Raw genomic sequence first — 17892 nt, 5'->3', positions numbered from 1 at the left:
CTTCAGCATCTTAGATACATGAAGAATGATGGCTCCACACTTGCTATCTTTCCCCGGTTCTTCCGGACTCCTGGAGCCGGACAGGGTAGAGTTGACTGTCTCTACGATCTCTGTGTTTAACATATCTGTGAAATGTTTAGAGCTTCTGCTGTAGACTTTATCCGTAACGCCCAGAGCTTCACCAAAACCCTCAGCAATGGCATCACCCATAACCTCCTGAACGTAGTCCGGAGACAGACCTGCGTCGCTCTTCATAGAATCAAGTATGGCTTCAGCAGCAATGTCAATTATGGCCTGAAGCAGCTCTGACAGCTTCACTTTGGTTTCGTCATCGGGGGTTCCTGCCTTCAGTTCGAGCCACTGTTCAGGCGTCACCTCCTTACAAAACAATTCAATGAGAGGTTGAACTTCTATCAGGTCAAACATCATGATCTTCAATCTCGTTGGTTGTTCAGCGCTGACTGCTGACTACAGGTCCTCTCATTTTATCACCAACGCTTTTATAGATAATAGAAATGAACATCAAAGCATCTAAACGCACGCTGATCAAGGAGTAAATACCAGTCTTTGATCTTTTCTCCTTTGATCTACGTACTGCACTGTTTTGATCTACAGATTTCTTGCGCTTTATAGATTTTATACCTATATATACATACAGTGTAGACATATACAGTATATATATATATATATATATATAGACCCCTATAGCTATACCATCCTACCTCAGGAACATAAATCAAACCCCAAGACCTCTTGTAGATGACCTGAGATTGACATTGATACGAGGGATGAGATAGAGATAGCGATAGAGATAGGTAGAGATATAGAGGTAGAGTTAGATAGACATAGATATACGTAGAGAGAGGTAGAGATAGAGAGATAAAGATTTCACAGAGGTGCACTGCATTCCATGAGTTGGAACACAGTGCACTTCCGGATGCTGTCAGCCAATAGAATGCGCATACGGCATCATGTGACTACCTACCAAAAATCCGTGATGAGGTGAAGCCGGGCATCTTGAAGCACAAATAAGTGAGGGATTGCTGTGGATACAAACACAGTAGATACAGATACCTACAGATAGTTACGTACCTTCCTACCCACTCATGCTCATTTTAGGCCCTTCTTAGGGAGGTCCTTCACGTATGTCCCATTACTATCATTTCTGCTGCCACGGTTCTACAGCAGGTATTATTTGGTCTGCCCAGTTTTCTCTTCCCCTCTGGGGTCCAGCACTGTTCCTTATTATCATTCCACCTCCATCTCCGTCTCATCAGCATAGTGCCAAAAAGAACCCAAAAGCACCACAGTTCAGAAAATCCAAAATCCAAAGTTTATTATAAAAAAAGGCAGTCAATCCAAACAGGCAAACAAATCCAACAGGGAATAACAGGCAAACAAGTCTAGTCAGTACACAGTAATCTGGACCGCTAGAAAGTAGGAAAGAACACTAAAACCTGGCAGAAAACAGGGTTGGACAGAGTTTATGTAGGGTGGACACTGATTGGAGATGGGTTGCAGGTGGCTGAAGCAACACAGGTGAAGAGAACGAGCTGATGGAGTTCAGGGGGGAGGAGTCTGAAGAGACAGGAAACACCAGAGCCAGGGAATACTGACAGCAACAGAAAAAACTAAAGATGAAGGAAACTGAAGACACGAGTCATGATTCCAGACGGTGATAACGATGTCATAGGAGACTATTGGAGTGTCTCCTAGGCAACAATAACTGGGCGGGCCTTGAAACTTCTTACTTCCTGTTTTCAATTTGGGTTACTCTATAGTAGTGACGGTAGATGAAGCGTTTGCACACATTTCCAAACTATTGATCCTGTATCGAGAATGTGCTGCTGAATACTGACACCTGCTGGACCCTAAAAATCAACTGACACCGACTTGATGACCTAGTATATAAAGAATAGAATTTAAGTCCTTGTATTTTATCCTGAATTATTTCATATCTTAATTTAAATTTAAAATATATAGTTAGATAAAGTCAATAAATAATGTGAACATGTATCGTAACATGAAAAATTAAGTTATGGACTCATTTTTAATTTTTTTTAACCTATATAGTGTTTATTGATATTGTGGTTAATATAAAGTGATATTTATGAGTGTTCCATGAAAATGGTCAAAAATATAATGTAGAAAAAGGTGTTGAAAGATGCTGACTATGCACCTTTGTCCAAATCCAAAACCAAAGAATTCTTCTACAAATGTCTTTAAATTCCGTCCTGTTTTTGTGTAACCTGTTAACCGACAGGGTTGGTTTACACCAACCTGAAGGAGGTTGGTGTAAACCAACCTCCTTCAGAGGTAACTGTACACAAACACACTGCAAGCTTTTCAAAAAGTAATGTGAGAATATCAGGGTGGGGAGCTGCTGCACAGCCAGCGGCCCCCACAGTGTGGTGTGGAGGTAGCAGCCGTAGGCACGGACGGGGTTCGAACCCGTGATCTTTGGTTTACAAGACCAACGCCTTACCACTTGGCCACCGCACCTGGCACTCTGCCAGGTTATTATTTTAAATCTAATCAGACATATATAATTGTAGTAGAACATATTACAGTGCTCATGCTCTTGTCTTTTGCGCTTTGATCTACCCTCCTTTGATCTACCCTCCTTTGATCTAATATTGCGCCTTGATCTTGATCTGAGCCTGTGCTTTGTTTTTTACATCATTCAGCTTGTTCTTTGATCTACGGTCTTTGTTAGTTGCGCTTGGTAACTGAATAAGAGACAAGTGTAATTATAATATAGATTCTATTTATTTAACATTTCACAAATATCATTTGGTGTTTAATGGATTTTCTTCTTCATGTGGACAAATTCTGCAAAGTGTTTTGATCAATTTGTTGTGAACACACATATAGTGTTTATTGAACAACTATTTACTCTAGACAACTATTTACTTAGCCTTGCCCCAAACCTGTCCGGGGTCCTGAATATTCAGCTGTTGGGTCTCTGAGGGGTCCTACGCCTCCCAGCAGGGCGGCGGCGCAGGTGGGCAGGGAGACGCACCCTCATCCTGGGATCCATGTCCAGTTCCCCCACCCTGGGGGCAGAGGAACCCGCCCTCCCGCCACCTGGATCCCCAAAAGGCAGATTGTAAGTACCGGTTAGGCTGTCAGTTTCTTGTTCCTGTTAAAAAACACAGACGGCTACTGCTAAGAATGCTGTCATTGTGGGTGGGGTTATGGGTTGGGGGGCGAGTCAGACATTGGGCTTGGGGTCCCATCGTGCTGTTTGGTCATGTGACTTTCAGGTGTTTGTGCTATAATGGGGTCACTGCTTTCACCCATAATGCTGTATTTCCTCCATTCATATTTAATAACTCCTCTCCGCTTCACGCTTTTCTCATTGATTAAAATCTTGTCAACAAAGCAGAAAAATACCCAGAATGCATTTTGTCCTTAATGAAATGTGACAGGGCAACACGGTGGCCTGGATTCCACCTGGAGTTTGAACTTTTTCACTTTTTTTTTTCCAGAACAAACAATATGCGCATAAGTCCCTCCTACAACCCCCATGACCCACTGAATGAACAAAACATCCAACCCAGAGCCTACGACATTCCCCAACACACAGTACAGTATATACTTATTTTAGATAACTGAAAGCCTTACTGACATATAAACTCACCTACGAAGCATTCATTCGTCATCAGGACCCGCCTATTTCGCCATTGCTGGTTGCTGGAGCTTATCCCAGCAGACCTGGGGCATGAAGCAGGGCACACTCCGGGCGCGACACAATTGCACCACAGAGCCACATATAGAACAGACAACCACTCATGCACACACTGAAAGGTTCCATAAAATGGTTAAAAATATTTAGAAAAATTACACACAGCAACTAGCTTAGCTAACATGTCCCAGGTTGTGACACCTTGGTACAGAGGGGCCAGTGGGTGGCTGGTGTACACCACAATGTGGACTGAGACAGCAGGCACGGACGGGGTTCGAACCCGTGATCTTCGGTTTACAAGACCGACACCTTACCACTTGGCCACCGCGCCTGGTTATGTTTTACCACCATTATTACATCCTGCCTCAAAACAGTGACGTATTGTAATCGTCCGTCCATTCGTCTGTCCATTCGTCCACCAAATACCTTCACAACTGTTGCCGATAGAAACTGGCCTTGAGAAAAGTAGGTCAAAGTCAAATTTTAACTTTTGTACACTAAGGATAGAAAGACGAGAAGGACCAGCGTAAGACCATAGCTTTGATCTATGACAGTAGACCATAGATCAAAGCTTTGATCTATGACATTAGGTCAGAGCACTAGCTTTGATCTTTGATCTATGCAAGTAGATCAGGGCAAAATCTTAAACGCAGGGTCGTGGGATGCTGCAGTCTGTGACTACATCGGTTCGTTTCAAATAAAATAAAATCACAAACATAAAATTGTATTATGTACATGTTATCATGCTTTGATCTACTCTCCTTTGATCCCTCATTGTGCTTTGATCTACCTTCCCCTGATCTCACCCTGTGCTTTGATTCTGTTACATCATACAGCTTTTTCTTTGATCTAGTCATTGTTACAGTTGTGCGTGCTAACACGACAAGCACAACTATAATATAGATTCTATTTATTATAAAAAATGTGTTTAATGGATATTATCTTCATTTAAACAAATTATGTATAGTTACAGTATAATTATTATTTGTTATAAAAACGATCGACAACTTACCGCTTGGCCACCGCACCTGGCAATTTGCAGCTGCCATGATTGATTGTAATTGTCTCGTACACAACAGCTTAATCATCTTGCGGGTTGCAGGTTGATTCCAGCTGACCATAGGCACTTACTTTTTGGTTGATTAATTCACCTAAATTGTAGGTTTGTTGGAGGTGGGAGGAAGCCGGAGAACCCGGAGAGAACCCACAGACCTGGGGAGAACAGACAAACTCTACCCAGGAAGGAACTGAACCCAGAACCTTCCAGACCAGGAAAAAGCACCTTTGTATTGATTATAAACTAATATCATCTGGTATTTGGTTGATATTCAATCCATTGAGCCTTTGAGGGATGGGGTACACCCCAGATGACATGCCAGCTCAAATGAAAGACAACCGCTGACACTCTGCTCACAATTACAGGGACTTTTTGAGTGATCAATTCACCTAAATTGCATCTTGCTAGCGGTGGGAGGAAGCCGGAGTACCCGGAGAGAACCCACCTACATACAGGGAGAACATTAGAACTCTGTCTTAATGAAAGTGTCAAGAATTTGTCTTAAGCTCCTAGAGCCTGGCGTCCGCAAAGATGGACTTTATTTTTTGGGTCATCTGGAGCACCATACTAAATTTTACTTCCATAACATTGAACACTTTTCTACATATCTGAATATGTAACTGTAGACACCATGGCTATGTAGAGAAAAAATTAGCGTGCAATATAGATAACCCAAAATATGAAATTGTTTTTTTTCTGTTTCAATGCTAATTTGAGGTTGGGGGAAGGGGAGGCTGGACCATCCTAGAGGAATCCCAGTTACTGGCTGCTGACTGCTTCGTTTGGTTCTGGTGGTTTTACCAGAGAATCACGATTCTTTTTCCAAATGAAGAAGTTTCGTTTTGGTGGATTCAGGTGACGGCTGATGATCCGTCCAAGTTGTTTATCAGTTTCAGGATCCTTCATTTTTAAAGCCACTAGAACTGCGGTTTCACTGCCACAGTGTTTACGCAGGTCCTTCAAGATTTGCTTGCATTTTTTTGTTGCTTTTTCTGGTGAGATCTTTAAAGCGGTACCCTCAATTTCAGTCCAGGTATTTTCAAAAAGCCGGTCCATAATGTCGCATTTTTCATGTAGCTGTTTTCTAAAGTCAATACAGTGTCGTGGGATTATCCCCATTTTGTTAAAGATCTCACAAACTACCTTCTCAGTGACAATGTTCACGAGGATTTTGTCTTGTTGGGTTTTCCTCTGTCCGTCCTCGTCTTGTGCATCAGCGTACTCTACGTACGTGGGCAGGAGGTCCGTCGGTTCTTTGTATTTGAGCTGTACATCCATGAAGTCTTCATCTCTGAGCTGTGCGTCCGTCAGGTCTTCCTCTACCTCAGAGGGCTTGACATCTCGTCGAGTCTTGCATGAAGCCTTTGCCAAGATGTCCTTCAGCATCTTGGATACATGAAGAACGATGGCTCCCAACTTGCTCGGGGGTTTCCCAGCCTCTTCCGGACTCCTAGAGCCGGACAGGGTAGAGTTGACTGTCTCTACGATCTCTGTGTTTAACATGTCCCTGAAATGTTTAGAGCTTTTGCTCAGGACTTTGTCCGTAACGCCCAGAGCTTCACCAAAACCCTCAGCAATGGTGTCACCCATAACCGCCTGAACATAGTCTGGAGCCAGAGCTGATTCGCTCTTCATAGACCTGATTATGGCTTGAGCAGCAATGTCGATTATGCCCAAAAGCAGCTCTGACAGCTTCACTTTGGTGTCGTCGTCGGGGGTTCCTGCCTTCAGATCGAGCCACTGTTCAGGCGTCAATGCCTGACAGAAAGATTCAATGATGGGTCGAACGTCGCTCAGTCCAAACAACACATTCTGAGCCATCTGCGACCTATCAGCGCTTACCATGATAGATTGTCATATTTTATGCCTGACAACAATCCTTTTATAGACAATAGAAATTGAACATTAAAGGATCTAAACTTTGTCGCTCTTTAATGTCTATCCTTTGATGTTTCATCAAAGCCAGACTAATGATAATCCCGACTTGTCCTTCCATTCTTTCACATGACTGTTAGAACAATCTGGACACTTACTGACCATTGATCAACTCCCCTACCTACCTGCTTGTCAAACCAGACTGACTACTCTCATTTGTCCACCTCCTTGTGCTTTGATCTACAGTTCTTTATTACTGGCGTACAAGCTAACGTACTTACTTACGGCGGGATATGCACAATAATAATCAACTGGCATCTTACGCCCCACTATTAGGTGTAGGACCGTCTTGGGGCCTCTTAGCATCTTTACTTTCCGATGGTGTGGAGTTTGTTCTCACCTTTCAAGTGACTTTCCAGGATTTGGCTGGGGTTGACTTCCTTGTGGCCCCATTGTAGTTTCCATCAGCCTGAGGTACTGGAACTGTTCTGGGTGTCTCCTACCCTGCAAAAACAGACAGACCAACATTTGTAACGACTGGACGGGATACGACAACGCTTCAAAGACCCCCCCACACGGATACTGGAAAGTCTGGAACTGCACAAGATCAACAGGGCATTAAAAGCTTTTGTCAAGAGCTCAATGGAAATGTGGGACACCAAAGGGAGGAATCGCTCAACCAGATCCTCGCAGAGTGGCGGCGGATGATGATTCCGACATGGACTTCCTGTGGAGATACCGAGACACTGAAACAGTCAATGTATCCATGAGACGACGGACATGTCTGTCCTACCTCTGCCTGAGATAGTCCGGTTTGCTGGACCCTATCTCAGCTCGCCTGAGGCAGGGGAATGCTCCGGATCCGTCACCATAACATCGCTGAACCACACGAGAGACGAACAACCACTCACGCACCCCCATGGGCAATTTGGAACCAACCAATCCAACTGGAGTGCAGGTTTCTGGAGGTAGGAGGAAGCCTGAGAAAACCCGGAGAGAACCCAAGACTATTTAGTCATGTGACTTTCAGGTGGTTGTGCGAAAACGAGGTCACTGTTTTCACCCACAATGCAGTATTTCCTGCATTCATAATTGATGCCTCCTCTCTGCTGTTTGTTTTTCTCTTTGATTCAAATCTTGCCAACCAAGCAGCAACATACCCAGAATGCATTTTGGTCTTAATGAAATGTGACAGGGTGGCCTGGATTCTACCTGGGGGTTCCTCTGTGGAGGTGTGACCATGACATGAACCAGTAACCCGTCCGGAGTGTACCCCACCTCCCGGACGATGTGAGCTGCAGTAGCAGCTTGAGGTTTCTGTTCCTCATACCCTCCATCTTCCAGATCAATGGCGCCTCCTGGTGGCCTGGTTCCTCACTGCTGGTGCTAAAGGAACCACTTTGATTGTGGAATGCTAATCCTGTTTCCCATGCTAGTGCCCTGGCAATGTGCTAACTGATGTGTTTGTTGGGGTGATTCTGAGATTAAACATAGCCTGATCACGCAATGGTAATCTGGTTTCCCATGCTAGTGCCCTGCTAATGTGCTAACTGACGCTGCATTTGTTGGGGTATACTTTGATCAGGTTACTCATTAACCTTGTTTTCCACGCTATAGTATATAGTATATAGTATATAGTATATAGTATATAGTATATATTATAGTATAACTTTATTGCTCCCTTATTAAGGAGGTTTTTTCCCATGCTAGCGCGATGCTAACATGCTAAACGACATAGATGTCCTTCGCCATGTCAAACGATGACATCACATTTATTTGATGGGGTTTTCTGCGACCTAGCGCCCTGCTAACATGCTAAATGATGCTAAATCTGTGAGACGTGATATTCCTGTGAAGGTCTCACTGTTGCCATGGTAACGTGTGTCCATGTTGACGGATGGGATGGGGGGGGTAGTGGAGGAGCTTCCGGTGTTTAGACTAGTTTATTGGTAGTTTTAGTGAAATAAAAGCATCAGGGTTCCTGATCAAATCTATTGATCATCTCTTAATAATCGATAATAAACACATCGATCAGCATCCAGGTCGAACGGATCAGGAATCTCATCACATCCCTCCTCTTCCTCCTCCAGTTGATCAAACGTCCCGATCGTTTTGTTCCGATTGCTGATCGATCATCGATACGTATCGATCCGGTGCTACCGGACACGCACCGGGCACTGGTCGTGTTCGGAGCATCGGGTCGGACCGGATCAGGATTTGAAATTCAATCTCGGAGGGGGAGGGGCCTCCGCGTCACGTGACCGGAGCCTTTGTTGATGTGACTCAGAGGAGCGGAGCGAAAAACCACCGTGATCGTCCCGGTCCGACCGACCGACCGACCGACCGACCGACCGACCGATCCGCCTCGGATGCTGCGGGATCCCGCTCGGTTCCGGTTCTTCGTGGTTCTCCCGCCGGTTCTCCGTCAGGCAGCAGCCGGGCTGGGGGGATGGAGTCCGGGCTGTGAGCAGGCTGCTCGTCGGGGTGGGGGGTCGTGAAGCCCCGGGCCCTGCTCCGCTTTGTTGTCCCGCTGTCGGTGCGTCCGGGATGGCCCGGTGCCGCTGAGACCGGACGAGGGTTCCCGTTCCGTTTGGCCCGTTAGAACCGTTGGGACCGTTTGGACCGTTCACCTCCAGCTCACCTCCAGCGACCGGCCCCCATCCGCCGCCCCCTCCCCCGCCATGGCTCCGGGGAGCCGGCTCACCTGCCTGCTGCTGCTGCTGGCTCTCCCCGCCGTCCGGGGCTCGTTCCCCCGCGGCGGCGCGGACTGCGGCCCCGGGAAGGACTGCAAAGGTGAGACCCCCCCTCCACCGGAGAGATCGATCACATCGATCAGCCTGATTGATTGGATTGGTGTTATTGTGGATCACGTGATGGTGTCTGGTGTCCGTGTGTGTGTGTGTGTGGGGGGGGGGTGATCAGGCTGGTTTGGGTTCAACTGATCAGAACCAGAACTTCCTTGATTCATGGATCCTTTTCTGATTGGCTGAGCTGAGCGGTCCAGAACCCACGTCCAGCTGGTGGGGCTATTCTGGGGGTAATTACAGGCTGGAAAGGAGCAGGGCAGGGCCCTCTGGAAAAAGGCGGGGTCCTCCAGAGGGCGGGGCCCCTCTCCAGCAACCAAGACCTGTTTCTCCTGGTCCATACCCAAAACCATCAAACAGACTAGTTTAACCACCCAAAGAGACTAGTTTGAACACCCAGAGACTAGTTTAAACATCCGATGGAGACTAGTTTAAACATCCGATGGAGACTAGTTTAAACACCTGATGGAGACTAGTTTAAACAACCAATGGAGACTAGTTTAAACATCCGATGGAGACTAGTTTAAACATCTGATGGAGACTAGTTTGAACACCCGATGAAGACTAGTTTAAACATCCGATGGAGACTAGTTTAAACATCCGATGGAGACTAGTTTAAACATCCGATGGAGACTAGTTTAAACACCCGATGGAGACTAGTTTAAACACCCGATGGAGACTAGTTTAAACATCCGATGGAGACTAGTTTAAACACCCGATGGAGACTAGTTTAAACATCCGATGGAGACTAGTTTAAACATCCGATGGAGACTAGTTTAAACACCCGATGGAGACTAGTTTAAACACCCGATGGAGACTAGTTTAAACATCCGATGGAGACTAGTTTAAACATCCGATGGAGACTAGTTTGAACACCCAATGGAGACTAGTTTAAACACCCGATGGAGACTAGTTTAAACATCCGATGGAGACTAGTTTGAACACCCAATGGAGACTAGTTTAAACACCCGATGGAGACTAGTTTAAACACCCGATGGAGACTAGTTTAAACACACAATGAGGACTAGTTTAAACACCCGATGGAGACTAGTTTAAACACCCAATGAGGACTAGTTTAAACATCCGATGGAGACTAGTTTAAACATCCGATGGAGACTAGTTTAAACACCCGATGGAGACTAGTTTAAACACCCGATGGAGACTAGTTTAAACACCCGATGGAGACTAGTTTAAACACCCAATGGAGACTAGTTTAAACACCCGATGGAGACTAGTTTAAACACCCAATGGAGACTAGTTTAAACACCCAATGGAGACTAGTTCAAACACCCAATGGAGGCTAGTTTTAACACCCGATGGAGACTAGTTTAGAAAACCTTGAAGCAAAGTTCGTAGTCCTAAGGCTTTTTTTATTCCGTGGGTTCTTGTACTTAGCCGATCGTCATAAGTTTAAAAAGTTTATTGCTGACCAAGTCTAATACAGATATCTGGGATCCCCCAGTTTCAGTAAACAGGTTTTGTAACAGCAGAGAGAACTATCTCTGTCTGGTGTGTTTGATACTATTCAGGTGAGGAATTTGTGTCGTCTGACGTCTTCTGGTCCAGTTAGACCAGTGTTCAGCCCACCGTCCTTCTCTTGGAAAATGGTTTCTCTTCAACCTGAAGAGACTAGTTTAAACACCTGAACTAGAGACTAGTTTAAACACCTGAAGAAGAGACTAGTTTAAACACCTGAAGTAGAGACTAGTTTAAACACCTGAAGTAGAGACTAGTTTAAACACCTGAAGAAGAGACTAGTTTAAACACCTGAAGAAGAGACTAGTTTAAACACCTGAAGTAGAGACTAGTTTAAACACCTGAAGAAGAGACAAGTTTAAACACCTGAAGTAGAGACTAGTTTAAACACCTGAACTAGAGACTAGTTTAAACACCTGAACTAGAGACTAGTTTAAACACCTGAACTAGAGACTAGTTTAAACACCTGAACTAGAGACTAGTTTAAACACCTGAACTAGAGACTAGTTTAAACACCTGAAGAAGAGACTAGTTTAAACACCTGAAGAAGAGACTAGTTTAAACACCTGAAGTAGAGACTAGTTTAAACACCTGAACTAGAGACTAGTTTAAACACCTGAAGAAGAGACTAGTTTAAACACCTGAAGAAGAGACTAGTTTAAACACCTGAAGAAGAGACTAGTTTAAACACCTGAAGTAGAGACTAGTTTAAACACCTGAACTAGAGACTAGTTTAAACATCTGAAGTAGAGACTAGTTTAAACACCTGAACTAGAGACTAGTTTAAACACCTGAAGAAGAGACTAGTTTAAACACCTGAAGTAGAGACTAGTTTAAACACCTGAAGTAGAGACTAGTTTAAACACCTGAAGAAGAGACTAGTTTAAACACCTGAAGAAGAGACTAGTTTAAACACCTGAAGTAGAGACTAGTTTAAACACCTGAACTAGAGACTAGTTTAAACACCTGAACTAGAGACTAGTTTAAACACCTGAAGAAGAGACTAGTTTAAACACCTGAAGAAGAGACTAGTTTAAACACCTAAAGTAGAGACTAGTTTAAACACCTGAACTAGAGACTAGTTTAAACACCTGAAGAAGAGACTAGTTTAAACATCTGAAGTAGAGACTAGTTTAAACACCTGAACTAGAGACTAGTTTAAACACCTGAAGAAGAGACTAGTTTAAACATCTGAAGTAGAGACTAGTTTAAACACCTGAACTAGAGACTAGTTTAAACACCTGAAGAAGAGACTAGTTTAAACACCTGAAGAAGAGACAAGTTTAAACACCTGAAGTAGAGACTAGTTTAAACACCTGAACTAGAGACTAGTTTAAACACCTGAAGAAGAGACTAGTTTAAAACCCAAACTAATGATGATGCTGAAGCTGGGAACCTGGTCAGAAGTCTCTGGACACCTTAGAGCTGTGTGTGTGTGTGTGTGTGTGTGTGTGTGTGTGCGTGCGTGCGCGCGCGTGCGTGCGTGTGTGTCCACATACTTTTGTCCGTGACCTGTGGGGTCAAATGTGGGTCAGAGCGTTGCTGAGTCAGCAGAGCGAGAGGCGGCGGCTTCGCCTCGCTCTTCCTCGCCCCGGCCTGGACCGGCGTCTTCATCGCCTCGCTGCCCCCGGGACCTGGTGCTGGATCAGTTCCTGCTTTCTTCACTGGCCCCTCAGCGGGGGGCGGCGCCCGGGCCCTCAGGACGAAGGCTCTCATCCACAGAGACGGCGTCTCTGAAGACCCGTCTGCCCTCGTAAACAACCTCTTATTAGTCGGTGATGCAACCACCAGAGAGGCCGTAACCGTAGCAACCAGGTTATTGAAAAGTTGCCACTGGTGTGTTTGGTGGAGGGTCACATGATCAGGTTCATGTTCCTCCGTGAGGTCCAGCGAAGGATCCTGGGAGTTTAGTGTTGGGCACGCCGCGGCGCTCTGGGGTATGTTCTAATGATAGGAGAGGCGGGGTCACGACCTCTGTAATTACCTGCTCTAAAGTGTGTGTGTGTGTGTGTGAGAGAAGAGCAGTTGCCCCGCCCCCTGAGTCCATAAATGGGGGTGACATCAGAGGATGACTCATAAGGCGTTAAACATCAGAGCGACCCTTCACAATAAAAGCCTCATAAAGACACAACAGAAGGCTTTTAATTTGAAACTTAGGCTGAAGCCTGACTTCCTTCTTGTTTAATCGTCACGTTGTTCTACTTCCTGTTGGGTTGCTGTGTCCTAAACTAACTAGCCACTGAGCTGCTAGTTAGCATTAGCATGACTCTGTTGCCATGACGACGCCCGGTAACGCCCCCCTTTGACCTCAGACGTGTCGGAGAAGAAGAGCGACCTGCGTGTGTGTGACGCCGGCACCTGTCGCTACGGAGGCACCTGCCGCGAGAACGGCGCCGACATCAAGTGTGTGTGTCTGTTCCAGGTGGGTCCCACACACACACACACACACACACACACGGTGACACACTGACGGTACGGTGTGGGCCGTGGCCCCCCGCTGTGCTTGCAGTGCCCTAAGAAGTACGTCCCGGTGTGCGGCTCCAACGGCGACACCTACCAGAACGAGTGCTACCTGAGGAGGGCCGCCTGCAAGAGGCAGAGGGCCATCAGCCCGGTGGGGGACGGGCCCTGTTACCACGGTGAGTCACTCCGCCCCCACAGTGACGTGAATGATGTCACACCTGTCAGCTGATGACATCATCACTTCTCTCTTTCAGACGGGGGTTCAGGATCAGCTGATGGAGGTAAAACTAACCCATTCCTCTACTAGTATTAGTAACAGTAATATTACTAGTACTAGTAATACTAGCGTTAGTTGCACTAGAACTGGTAGTCATACTAGTAATACTACTAGTAAGACTAGTAGTACTACTAGTAATATCATACTAGTAAGACTACTAGTAATATCAGTAGTCATATTAATAGTAGTAATAGCACCAATTACTACTCTAGTAGTACTAGTACTACTAATAGTGCTACTAGTATAAATAGTATAAGTTGTAGTGGGACTGGTAGTAATACTAGTACTACTAGTAGTACTAATACTACTCGTAATACTAGTACTATTAGTATAGTATTAGTTGTACTAGTAGTAATACTAATAATACTAGTAGTATAATACTAGTAGTGTTAGTATAACCAGAATTAGTCGTACTAGGACTGGTAGTAATACTAGAGTTGTAATGCTAGTAATACAAGTAATAGTAGTATTAATAGTGCTAACCGGTGTGATCGGTGCTAAGCGGTGTGATCGGTGCTAACCGGTGTGATCGGTGCTAACCGGTGTGATCGGTGCTAACCGGTGTGATCGGTGCTAACCGGTGTGATCGGTGCTAACCAGGCTGTGATTGGTTCTTCCAGACGATGAAGGCTCCGGTCGCGGTAAAAAAGCGTCTAAATGTGGAAACTGCAAGTTTGGAGCCGAATGTGACGAAGACTCTGAGGACGTGCTGTTAGTACACACACACACACACACACACACACACACACTCACCTTCACAGGCGTGACCTGAGCGTGTGTGTGTGTGTGTGTGTGTGTGTGTGTGTTTTCAGCTGCATGTGTAACATCGTGTGCAGCGGACACAACGACAACCCGGTGTGTGGCGGCGACGGCCTGACCTACGACACGCCCTGTCACGTCCGAGAGGCGTCCTGCCTCAAGCAGACCAAGATCGACATCAGACACGTGGGCCGTTGCCAAGGTAACCGCGAGACGGACAGGAAGTCAAGGGTGATGCCAGCAAACAGACGTCACCAGAGAGGAGGAAGAGGAAGAGGAGGAAAGAGAGGAGTTGGGGGGACATGACAGGAAAGATGAGGAGAGATGAAGAGGAGGAAGGAAAAAAAGACGAGATAAAACAAAAAAGGAGGAAGAGGAAGGAAAGGAAGGAAGGAAAGAGGAAACAATGGAGGAAGGAGAGAAACAAGGAGATGAGGAGGAGGAGGAGGAGGAGGAGTGAGGAGGTGAAGAGGAGACCTGCTGTCTTTCAGCTCATCTATAATGATGATGACCCCTCCCCCTCTCCTCCTCCCATTGATCAGCTTCCCTCTGATCAATCACTAAAATCAATCAATCATCATTTGTGTGAGGAGGAGGAGAAGATGATGAAGGTCAGTGAGCGATGCTGCCCCCTGCTGGTCGCCGTGGTAACGGCTTCTTCTGTGGTTTCAGATAAGAGCAGGAAGGACGACGGCGTGAGGACCAAACCCGACATCTACGGTATGTAGAAGACGATCTGATGATGTCACAGCTCTCACAGCCAATCAGACACTAGAGCCCCTCCCTTTTTCCCTCCCCAGCTGTTTCCAAGCCTGGCGAGGGGGTGGAGTTTGTGGACGGCCCCGCCCCCTGTCCCGAAAGCTACGCCGAGTTCTGCGAGCACGGCGAGTGCGAGATGCGCCACGCCCTGCCCACCTGCAGGTAACGTCCGGGGGGGCGAACTAGAGTGGGTTGTCAGGCGCGGGCGGCCAATCAGGACCTACCTTGCGTTGCAGGTGCGAGGCGGCCTACGGGGGGCCGCAGTGCGACCAGCTGCTGGACTTCAACATCCTGTACGTGGTCCCCAGCGGCCAGAAGCTGCACTACGTCCTGATCGCCGCCATCATCGGCGCCGTGCAGATCGCCGCCATCGTCGCCGTGGTGATGTGCTTCACCAGGTACAGTTGCTAGGAGACGGTAGCATCACGGCTAGCGGGATCACCTAACATCTTGTAGGGCGTGTCCTAACTTCCTGTCCCCTCCCATCTGGCAGGCGGTGCAACAAGACGAAACGTGGGCGGAGACAGAAGCAGCACCTGGGCCACTTCCCATCAGGCACCTCTTCCAGGATGATGTAGCTCCGCCTCTTTTTTCCTACCACAGACAGACAGTTTTGATATCTCCACGTCTTTCTCCTTAAACTCTTTTTTTTTCTTGAGAGGCCTTATTTTGAGGATTCCCCCCTTCTTTGATTTGATTGGACGGCTTCTTGGCCCCGCCCACGCTGGCGGGGGCCGTCCATCTGATTGGAGCCTCAACACAGATGGTTTTTTGTTTGGACGCTGTTTTAGTTTGAAGGAATATTTAACATGCTAACTGTTAGCAGGGTGGGCGGAGCCACTGTAGTGGGCGGAGCCACTGCTACCGAATGTCTCAGACGTCAATTTAGATTCGCTAATTAAATTTCAATTTAATGGAATTTCACCTAAAAAGTGAAGCAACTAAAAGTGAAAATTGTTGAATTACAAAAAAAAATTGCAAATTCTGGAAATTAGAGAATTCTAACGTAATTTTTATGGATTCTGTAGTTTTTTTAGTATTTAATGGATTATAAAATTTAAATTATTCTTTAACCATGTTTTGATCTGAAACATACAGTCGTCTCCTGTCGAAGGTGAAGTTTCTGACCGTCCCTGAACGCCTCACGGAAAAAGGAGGTGAAGAAATGTCCACAAAGTGACATCATAGAAGTCGCGTGATGTCACTGGTTTAGCTGTGTGATGTCATCAACAGGTTCTTTTCTGTTGAATGTCTTTCTTAGTGTTTCCTGTTTTTTATATATTCCAAAAACCAAAATGCTGTTTTTTCTACTGACGCCTGTACAGGTTGTTGTTTCTTTATCATATTGATTGATTGATTGATTGATTTCCACAAGACGCCATTCAGGAAATGGATTCCAGTGTGTGTTTAGCTGAGGTGATAAGTTAAACACACCTTTTTTTTTTACATATAATTTGTGATGCTGGTACGACGTGTCCGTGTTTGACGTGTTAGAAGCGCTAGGCGGGTCAGCTGACGCAGCGCCGCCCTGCGATTGGCTGACCGATCTGTGTTGCTGTAGATGTTTCGTCCTGCATGAACCAGTGAAGTTGTTGTTTAGACTGTAGCTCAAATAGAATTAAATTATGATGTTGAAACCAGTCGTCTGTGTGTGGCCAGTAATCAGATGACCTACAGCCCTTAAACGTGTCATGAAAACATCCACTTCCTGTTTCCTGTCTTAAAAAACACTTCCTGTTGGGTATTGGTTCTTCAGATCTTAACAGAATCTTTTGTAGGTCTGGGTCTTAACCCACCAGCAGGGGTCGCTGGTGAGCCCTGCCCACTTCCCACCCATCACAAACGGCTCATTTTAGCGATTTTAGCTCATAAAGATGCTAACGCTAGCTCGGAATGACCCAAACCCAGGTGAGATATGGTTGAGATGAAGTTTAGATGTTCCAACAGTACCTCCAGCACCTGAAGGCAGCGTCTGGGTTGGGCTGCAGTTCCTCAAACGGCCACTAGAGGGCGGCGCTGCTGCTGAAACAGATAGACCTTCAGTTCCCAGCATTCAGAGGGGAACAGGAGACAAAATAAAGCTGTCAAGAAGATTATCAAAAGTTCCTCTGTTCGCATGAAGTAAAACAAATTCAGTTACAAACATACGACCAGCATATTTAACTTTTTGTGTTAAACTACAATCATTTTGTCATGTAAAACTAAAAAATATCAAATAAATCACACATTTATTGTTTTAATTAACAGGAAAGTATTTCTGACCATAATTTAAATTGTTGGTTAAAATCTCAGGATTTACCTGCCAATCAATTTTGTGGCAAAATGCAGAACAAAGATTGAAGAATGATTGAACCCCCCCACCTTAAAAAAAAGAATCTACTTTTCTAAATATATTTGTATAAATTTTATTTTTCATGTAGCCTCATGCTAACTGTGGTGTTAGCTTTTAGCACATCCAGCATTTCTGCCATACTGCTTGGGTCACATTTCTCCACCCACCTTGCGTGCCGCCGGAGAGCGAATCAAGCGCCCCCTGTGGCTCCTGTTCTCTCTGGATAAAAATGGCGGTTGGATAATTTTAGGAGGCAGCTGGCGGTCGGTTTCAGGCGTGGGGAGTCCCCTCGCCTCCACCCGACTCATCCGTCCGTTTGGACGCCTTCCAAGGTTTTTAAGAACTTTCAAGGACGTAACAGGAGAAAGATCCAACTATGACTGGACGTTTATTAAAAGCCTC

At 45.7% G+C, this 17892-nt stretch overlaps 1 protein-coding gene and 2 non-coding genes across 3 annotated transcripts; 1 reads left to right on the top strand and 2 right to left on the bottom strand.

Moving 5' to 3' along the window:
- Nucleotides 1–2430: 2430 nt before the first annotated feature.
- On the bottom strand, nucleotides 2431–2502 carry trnat-ugu (transfer RNA threonine (anticodon UGU)). The gene has a single exon. It is a non-coding gene; the product is annotated as a tRNA-Thr (tRNA).
- A 1445-nt stretch (nucleotides 2503–3947) lies between these two features.
- On the bottom strand, nucleotides 3948–4019 carry trnat-ugu (transfer RNA threonine (anticodon UGU)). The gene has a single exon. It is a non-coding gene; the product is annotated as a tRNA-Thr (tRNA).
- A 4856-nt stretch (nucleotides 4020–8875) lies between these two features.
- Nucleotides 8876–16798, top strand: tmeff1b (transmembrane protein with EGF-like and two follistatin-like domains 1b). The gene is made up of 10 exons (XM_068303930.1): nucleotides 8876–9413; nucleotides 13213–13322; nucleotides 13410–13539; nucleotides 13618–13644; nucleotides 14261–14351; nucleotides 14453–14601; nucleotides 15072–15119; nucleotides 15200–15320; nucleotides 15395–15556; nucleotides 15652–16798. The coding sequence occupies exons 1-10, from the start codon at nucleotides 9302–9304 to the stop codon at nucleotides 15734–15736; spliced, it is 1035 nt and encodes a 344-aa protein (XP_068160031.1). The 5' UTR covers nucleotides 8876–9301; the 3' UTR covers nucleotides 15737–16798.
- Nucleotides 16799–17892: the final 1094 nt, after the last annotated feature.

The sequence above is a fragment of the Antennarius striatus genome, chromosome 20, assembly GCF_040054535.1.
Source record: "Antennarius striatus isolate MH-2024 chromosome 20, ASM4005453v1, whole genome shotgun sequence".
NCBI classification, from domain to species: domain Eukaryota; kingdom Metazoa; phylum Chordata; class Actinopteri; order Lophiiformes; family Antennariidae; genus Antennarius; species Antennarius striatus.
The sequence above is the reverse complement of the archived record's forward strand: the minus strand, read 5'-3'. Positions and strand labels throughout refer to the sequence as shown.